Here is a 9322-nt window from a genome sequence, read left to right on the forward strand (position 1 = left end):
TTTCTTACCGTTATCTCCTCCTTTCGTGATTTCCACCGTGTGTGTTTCTGGATTTATTTATTTTATTTTTATTTATTTCCTTTATTCATATTTTTATATACACTATGTCTCCTGGTATTAAATTACACTATCCAGCCTTCCGTTTATCGTATCCGATTTCTTTTCCCATTTGTTTTCTTTTTTTTTTCTCTATCCTTAACCTCAGTGTCTTGTGCTGTCCTCTCTATTGTATCTCTAAACTTCCTTTTGAAAAAAAAGTTCTGATGACGTTCTTCCAGTAACAGAATGTGTTGTACATGGTTAAATATTCTAGTAAACTTTCCTTCCAGTCTTTATTTTCAGCTATACCTACTTATTTTAAGGCGTTTAAGTATGACACAGTTTTGTCTTTCGACCTCTCCGCTTTGTCGCAGCAAATATGGTACTGTATTGAAAAGAATAATGTTTATTTCTGTTAGAAATGATTTAAAGTCTTCGCTGAGTAACTGCCTTCTATTATCTGCAGTTATTGATTTCCTAATCGACTGAATATTCCTTTAAGTTTGGCTACAATTTCAGTAGAGGTAGTTTTGCGACAAATCTTCACTTCTTTATAATATGTGGTCACCACTGGTAATGAATTGCGATATCAATCCAAAGCACTTCTGGAAACTCACGCCGTTTTATAGGGTATGGGACATGGTGCAGATACATGAGTACATCCTTTACAGGCTTTAACAATTTTATCAGCCTCTGTCGCATCTAGACCACCAGACTTTCGTACGCAGTCTCGCCTTCATTGACACGATACCGGGATGTCCCTCGTGAGCTGCATCCAAAACTCTTTTACGGAGTGCCAAGGGAACCACAATTCTCATTCTTCTCAATAATATACCCTCATGAAAACAAAGTTCATTTTGTAAGATTTTATACAACTTCACGTCGTCGTTCCATATAAACCCTCTTTCACGTTTAGTATTTCCCTATTGTCCATTATCTATTATTTCTTTAATATAAACAGCACGAGGTCGGGAAAACTCTACAATATGACAAATGTGATTGTCTTGTTTGTCCAATTTTATCAGGGATTTCTCCGCATTTTTGCTTATTTGTTGTCTCGACAATGAGTCGGCGATATTGGTTTTCCCTGGTTGGTAAACTATTTTATAGTCGTAAGATTGTAAGCGCATAACCCATCTCTCTATCCCTGCACATGGTTTAGATTTAGAACCAAATATTACCTCCAACGGCTTGTGATCTCTTATAAGTTCAAATCTTTTACAATAAAGGAATATGTGGAAATGTTCCACCGCCCACACGAGAATTAACGCTTCTTTTTCTGTCTGGCAATAGCGGCGTTCACAGTCAGTCAGATTTTTGTGGCCATATGCAATAATCCTGGGCTCACCTTTGGAATTAGTTTGAACTAAAACTCCACCTAAATCCACAGGACTAGCATCTGCTATGACAATCGTACGATCGCTAACATTATAATACCCTAAGCTAGGAATATTTGTCATGATTTCCTTCAACGACTTAAAATACCCCTTTTGTTCTGGTCCCCAGTTTTCGGTTACATGATATGCCAAACATGAGTCTCTTGTATCTGAATAAGCCTTTACTGGTTATAAAGGTGGTTGTTTCTTGAAGCAGGATCTATTTCAAGTTGGTGAAATGCGTTTTTAATATCCAATCTTGTAAATACTTTTGCATTTTTCGTTTTAGGTAGCAACTTGTCCATCGTCGGCAATGGGTAATTTTCTCGTACAATGGCTCCATTTCCTTTCAGCACCGGCACTACAGGGGACACCCATTTAGAAGAACCCACTATCGGCTCTATAATATCCCTATGTTTAAGTTCTTCTTCCTATCGAAACGACCTTTCTTTTGTTCATGTCTATATTATTATAATATTTCCACTTTCCGCTTCAACGTCTGTTTCGTTCGGCAGTATTGTCTGAAATGCCCCATAAGACCACACTTTAGGCATTCTTTATTCGTTGCTGGGCATTTTGTATCATTTCCAGCATGTCTTGGTTTACCACATCTACCGAATCCATGTTCTTTAATTTATCAAAGTTCCTTTTAAATTTACTATCCATCCTGTTTACTTCTTGATTCTCATTTGATTTCAGTGATTTTTTAAACTCGTCTAATTGTTTATTAACAACTTCAAGAGTATTTGCTTCGGTGATTACTGGCTCTAATGTAATTTCATCCCCAATCTGTTATCGTTTTTCTCAGTTCGGGTAGAAAACATTTTTTCATTATTTGGTCGATAATGTTTTCATCTCTGTCGGCAAACTGACATTTATCAGCTTGTTTTCCCAGTCTCACCACAAATTTCAATTTTTCGTCAGGTTCTTGTTTACGGAGCCTGAATATATGTCTCTCGTATACTTTGTTCTGTTTTGGTGCAAAGTAGGCATCAAGTTTAGATATTGCTACTTCAAACACGTCTTTGCCTTCAGTTGGTTCGACATCAGCTCCAGGAATGTTGTAAAACACTTCCTGTAAGTCTAACCCGCCGAAATGTAGAAGAGAGGCCCTTTTCTTTACGTATTCGTAAATGTTAGACGCTTCGAGGTAAATGAATAGTGCTCGTTTCCATCGCTCCCATCGTGCACCCATTGAGGTAGATTTACCGTTACAGTCGAACTTTTCCAGTGAAAGGAGTGACATCTTTGGGGCGACCAGGAATTATCAATTTAATGATTCAGATATCTATGTATCTGCAGTTAGATTTGATCTCAGATGCTTCCATCTCGTATCAATTTAATGATCGGATTATATTTTTATCCGCATAAAGCTACTTAAGCCGTCCATACCAACAAACGTATAAATTTAATTATCAGATTTTGAATCTGCTAAGTTTGTAGATTTTATCTTAGATGATCTTGTATGAATTTAATGATCGGATTATATTTTTATCCGCATAAATCTACTTAAGCTGTTCATACCAACAAACGTATAAATTGAATTATCAGATTTTTAATCTGCTAAGTTAGTACCCACTAACGTACAATAATAATTTTATTGTAAAGCTTTTATTTTATTTATTGGTATCAATTTAATGATCAGAATTTTAATCTGCTTTTATTTTTATTTACTGATATCAATTTAATGATCAGACTTTTAATCTGCTTTTATTTTTATTTACTGGTATCAATTTAATTATCAGACTTTTAATCTGCTTTTATTTTTATTTACTGGTATCAATTTAATGATCAGACTTTTGGTCTGCTTTTATTTTTATTCACAGGTATCAATTTAATAATCAGACTTTTAGTCTGCTTTTATTTTTATTACAGATATCAATTTAATGATCAGACTTTTAGTCTGCTTTTATTTTTATTTACTGGCATCAATTTAATGATCAGACTTTTAGTCTGCTTTTATTTTTATTTACTGGTATCAATTTAATTATCAGACTTTTAATCTGCTTTTATTTTTATTTACTGGTATCAATTTAATTATCAGACTTTTAATCTGCTTTTATTTTTATTTACTGGTATCAATTTAATGATCAGACTTTTAATCTGCTTTTATTTTTATTTACTGGTATCAATTTAATTATCAGACTTTTAATCTGCTTTTATTTTTATTTACTGGTATCAATTTAATGATCAGACTTTTGGTCTGCTTTTATTTTTATTCACAGGTATCAATTTAATAATCAGACTTTTAGTCTGCTTTTATTTTTATTACAGATATCAATTTAATGATCAGACTTTTAGTCTGCTTTTATTTTTATTTACTGGCATCAATTTAATGATCAGACTTTTAGTCTGCTTTTATTTTTATTTACAGGTATCAATTTAATGATCAGACTTTTAGTCTGCTTTAATTTTATTTACAGGTATCAATTTAATGATCAGACTTTTAGTCTGCTTTTATTTTTATTTACAGATATCAATTTAATGATCAGACTTTTAGTCTGCTTTTATTTTTGTTTACTGGCATCAATTTAATGATCAGACTATTAGTCTGCTTTTATTTTTATTTACAGGTACCAATTTAATGATCAGACTTTTAGTCTGCTTTTGTTTTTATTTACAGATATCAATTTAATGATCAGACTTTTAGTCTGCTTTTATTTTTTGTTTACTGGCATCAATTTAATGATCAGACTTTTAGTCTTCTTTTATTTTTATTTACAGATATCAATTTAATGATCAGACTTTTAGTCTGCTTTTATTTTTGTTTACTGGCATCAATTTAATGATCAGACTTTTAGTCTGCTTTTATTTTTATTTACAGATATCAATTTAATGATCAGACTTTTAGTCTGCTTTTATTTTTGTTTACTGGCATCAATTTAATGATCAGACTTTTAGTCTGCTTTTATTTTTATTTACAGATATCAATTTAATGATCAGACTTTTAGTCTGCTTTTATTTTTGTTTACTGGCATCAATTTAATGATCAGACTTTTAGTCTGCTTTTATTTTTATTTACAGATATCAATTTAATGATCAGACTTTTAGTCTGCTTTTATTTTTGTTTACTGGCATCAATTTAATGATCAGACTTTTAGTCTGCTTTTATTTTTATTTACAGATATCAATTTAATGATCAGACTTTTAGTCTGCTTTTATTTTTGTTTACTGGCATCAATTTAATGATCAGACTTTTAGTCTGCTTTTATTTTTATTTACAGATATCAATTTAATGATCAGACTTTTAGTCTGCTTTTATTTTTATTTACAGGTATCAATTTAATGATCAGTTGGGTTCCAACTGCTTTGAGTAGATACTCCCTTTTGTTTTACAGTATTAATCACAACCACATAGTTTTAATTAATTTAGTGAACCAGATCCAATTTAGGGTCTTTGTTAAATCTGCGTTAGTTAGGTAGACAGGTACCTACCGATTTAACGGTCAACGGTTATAAATAAACCTTGCTATTATTTTTATTATAATTATTATTTTTAGACAAATAGAAACATCACTAAACACAAGCATGATCTTAGTATATATAAATTACTGGTCACATTGTTTGTCCGCTATGGACTCACCGATATCAATCAAATTTGCACACCGTGTGCAGTTTGATCTAACTTAAAAGATAGGATACATCTCAATTTATACCCGCAATATTATTTTATTGCAAAATATTTGTTTCTTATTTAATAGTCACCATTCTAACAGATGGCGCTGTGTTAAAAGTACCAACGTTTCATATAATTCTTTCAACGTTTCTACAATTTAATGGCATAACCACCATAAAGCATGGTGGTCCCCATGACTGATGTTCTCCTACCGTTTCCCTTGAATAGTTTACCACTTTGTAACACAACAAAAACCTTAGCCACAGCAACGCTTGGCCGGTCTACTAGTACAATATATTTCTATCACTATGTACCCGTAGTTTAGCTTAGCTGAACCTATAGGTAATTATTTGTTTATATCCTTAGCTCAGTAATTGCAGAGGTTTGTTGCTTACTGTTTAAATGTAGGTACGACAATATTAAATATTGTAATACAAGCAAAACATTATGAAATATGAAAACAATAAGTACCTAAGTGCTGTTCATATTTCCCGTCAACAATAAAATTACCTACATTCGTTCGGAAGTCAAGATGCAACTGTTTCTGCTATCAATAGCTAATGATTAAAACAACCGGGTCATAGTAAATTACAGGCAAAGTACTCTGGGAATGACGCCACTTGTTTAGTGCACCGTATCTTTCCCTTTTTTTTTTTTTTACTTATGTGTACTCACTTTTTTCCTCGTCGCCACATGTAATGTCCTGCTTCTTGGAGTGTTTTACGGCTCACCAACACCACAACACTTGTACAAACGTCCTACACACAACCGCTCCGTTCGGGTGTCGGATTACGACTGACAGTCTGACAAGTGACGTAGGCGCATGAGACAACCAAGCAACACTTTATTTAGTCAATACACTACACATACCTAATTATGGTTAACTTTTTAATAAGTATTTTTTAGTTTCAAACAATAACATATACGTTTGCAGCTTATTATTGTTCACCCAACGTTGTAACGTCTCATTTTTTTCTAATCTTTAAATGGACTGGCTAATTTTATGATTTTAGAAAACTAGGTGTATATCATTAAAGATTTTTTGCGCTGATAAAATTTAGTTTTACGAGGTTCGTAACCAGAATTATGATCTGATTCTGGATTTTAAGCCAACAACACATTGCAATATTAAATTGTATATGAGCTTATATATTTTACCAAAAAAAATTTTGTTTGTTACAGAATTGTTTATATGTAATATTCAATGACTCGTGCTCATTGCGAATAGTCTTCATAGTCTGTCAAGGTATATATTACATTCTTATTTCGAGTATAGTCTTTGAAAACAGTATACTCTAGTCGAAAACTCTGATATAAGTAATCTGTGATTGAAAACAAGAAGCAGTGTGACCAGATTTAGTAGATTTCTACTTTTTTGGTAGATTTTGAGGTACTGTCAACAGAATTTAGTATGTAAAAATTATTTGGTATATTTTAGTAGAATTCACGCTTTTCAGTTATTCTTGTACTTTTTTTGGCATATCGAATAAAAGCGAGGTATTCCTCTTTCATCGATTGGATTATAACTATTTAATGTTCATTCTTTTCGTTACCATTCGTGCCGTGAGCATAGAATGTGATGTGGGAATTCCTTTATTGAGAATTTATATGATCGAGTTTTAAATGAAACATAAATATACACAAGGATATCGCAATGAATAGGAGCAAAATCCTTTATTTAAAGTTGGTTATGTAAATCTACAAAATTTTACGTTATTTTTCAAAGTGATCAGACCCTTATTCATAAAATTGAAAAAGACATACAAAACATAATGAGTTCCATTTTGAGTTGCTTTATGAAGATAAATTTTATAAAAACTACTCCGCTTCAGTCAATAGATCTGACAGAAGTATGTTAAAGTTAATGGACTGAAAATTGCTTTATGATAATGTTACCCAACATAAAGACGAAAAATCTTTACTTTAAGTATCATTTTATAAATTTTTTAGAATTTAATTTAAAAAAAAAACTTGGTTTCTTTTAAATTAAATTCTTATTTTTATTATTCTATCGTTTCATCAAGAAAACATTCATGTTTTACGATGTAACACAACAGCAAAAAAATATAATAGATTTTCTCGTTCCTTTCGGTAGAATTCAGTAGTTTTTAACCTCCACAAGCAGTAGATTCGTCAATTAAAATCTGGTCACACTGACAAGAAGGTCCTAACTCCTAAGTCATAACTCATAACTCAAAAGCATGTGTAAAATAAGTCAAGTTAACTTTTCATTTAAATATTTGTTTACTGTATAACATAACTAAAAATGAGTTTATCAAAAGGAAATCTTCAAAGAAACAGACCTCAGAAACATCAAAACCGGACAACTTTCAAAAATGATTTACATGATACTAGCAAAAAAACAAAAAACCTCAACGCTTTGCAGATTTCGGGAGTCTGCCCACGTTGCAAAGAAATAATTGAATGGAAAATAAAGTACAAAAAATATAAACCACTTGCTACGCCGAGAAAATGTGTTGGCTGTGATCAAAAAAATGTCAAACAAGCATACCATATATTTTGTAAAAAATGTGCTGCTGAAAAAAATGTGTGTGCTAAATGTTGTAAACCAATAGAAGTAAGTTCTTCAGTTTATAGTTTGCCTTTCCTTGCTGTTTTGAATTACTAAGTATAAGTGTTGATATGAATCGTTCGTTTGATGTTTTGTCACTTTTTTAATACTAGGTTACACTTTTGAACTTCTGATTTTAGAACATAGCAACAGAACAAATAAGCCATGAAATGAGTGAAAACGAAATGCAAGCTATGATAAAAAATCTTCCTGAAAGAAAAAAACGAACATTGCTTCGGTATGTATTACATCAAAATTTACTATAACATGTAGTACTTGTGTATACTGCTGAATATTTATATTTGTGTTGTATTGGCACATAATGACACACTAACTAACATCTAAGCCAATACAAATACATAGATATACCAAGATTTAGCAGTTAATATTAGTATTACTCATGTTTATTAAAACATTAGATATTAAATATACAGAAGTCATAGTGTTCATTCTGTCATGGCACTGAGTTACCCATAGAGATATCTTTTAAAGATTATGTTTATAGTTTTAAATAAGCAGCATTCTTTGCTTACCCATTAAAAATAATTGTTGCACATTTCAATCATTGAACTATGGCTAACGTTATAATATTTTAAATATAAAAAAGAACTGTGACTCCATTAAACTATGAAGCATGAATTAGTTATATAACTTCCTACCCTTAAAAAAATATGTATATTTTTTATATTATATTTTGATTCTTAGAATATTATTAAAAATTAAGAAATGTAGAAATTCAGTTTCTTATTATATAATAAAATAAAAAAGTATCCATGTTTATAGTTATTTAACAATGAGTTGTTAAATTACTTATTCATTTTATTTTAATACTTTTCTAGACATCTAAAAAAGCAAGAAGGAGGAAGTACACCAGAGCAAATTGAAAAATTAATGTCTGAAATGGCAACATTAGATGATGACTCATTTGAAGGTTTTACAAGTGAAGAGGATCATTCTGATTCTGACAATGAAGATTGACAATATTTCTATAACTTATTTCAATAAAAATAAATATCTTAAATGTTAATAACTTTTTTATTATTGTAGTTCGACTACTTCCTAAGGGAGCGTTCAAGTATTACGTAACGAATTTTGGGCGTGAGGTCTTTTTGTAAAACGTTACGATGCGGGGCGGGGATTGAATTACGCCTTTTGTTAATATTATTTTCGACTTTCCATTAGTTTACACCACATAATGGGAACTTTTAGGTATAAAGAATTACTAGGTGGACACGAAACGTTTTTCATTGGGTAATGAAAAATGTTACGGCGCGCTACATGGGGGGGGGGGTTAATATCTCCAAAAATTTGCGTGACGTAATACTTGAACGCTCCCTTACAGACTTTGACAATAGTAATAAAAGACACTCGGTGTGGTGGCCGTGGGAATGAGTTACCCTTAAAGTTTATATTTTATAAAGGGTACCTAATTTATAGAATTTAAATAAAAATCATTTATGTAACTGTTATATTTATTATAAATTAGGTTGTATACATATTAACATAATTTTAGTTTTAATAAATTATTTTAAAAAATCTTATTAAATATTTAAATAACATGAATCCACTCATTAATTGGAATGTTAATCGATTTATATAGCCTAATACACTGAACAATTGTTAGTAACATCTAAGAAATAAAATAAATGTTAAACATGTGAACGGAGGAAGTTGTGTTCTTCCTTACTTTACTCAGCGGTCACAACGTATGAGCCAAGG

The 9322-nt window shown here is 31.1% G+C and overlaps 1 protein-coding gene across 1 annotated transcript; it reads left to right on the forward strand.

Annotated features, from left to right (window-relative positions):
* Window positions 1-7195: 7195 nt before the first annotated feature.
* Window positions 7196-8630, forward strand: LOC125061784 (uncharacterized protein C9orf85 homolog). Its single transcript, XM_047667385.1, has 3 exons — window positions 7196-7609; window positions 7744-7841; window positions 8443-8630. Exons 1-3 carry the CDS (start codon window positions 7298-7300, stop codon window positions 8579-8581), a joined length of 549 nt encoding a protein of 182 aa, XP_047523341.1. The 5' UTR covers window positions 7196-7297; the 3' UTR covers window positions 8582-8630.
* Window positions 8631-9322: the final 692 nt, after the last annotated feature.

Source organism: Pieris napi, chromosome 24 (genome assembly GCF_905475465.1).
Source record: "Pieris napi chromosome 24, ilPieNapi1.2, whole genome shotgun sequence".
Lineage (NCBI taxonomy): Eukaryota > Metazoa > Arthropoda > Insecta > Lepidoptera > Pieridae > Pieris > Pieris napi.

Coding starts and splice junctions, on each gene's coding strand:
- LOC125061784 (XM_047667385.1), top strand. CDS start 7,298: ATGAGTTTATCAAAAGGAAATCTTCAAAGAAACAGACCTCAGAAACAT. Junction 7,610..7,743: donor AATGTTGTAAACCAATAGAA/GTAAGTTCTTCA, acceptor TTCTGATTTTAG/AACATAGCAACAGAACAAAT. Junction 7,842..8,442: donor AAAAAACGAACATTGCTTCG/GTATGTATTACA, acceptor ATACTTTTCTAG/ACATCTAAAAAAGCAAGAAG.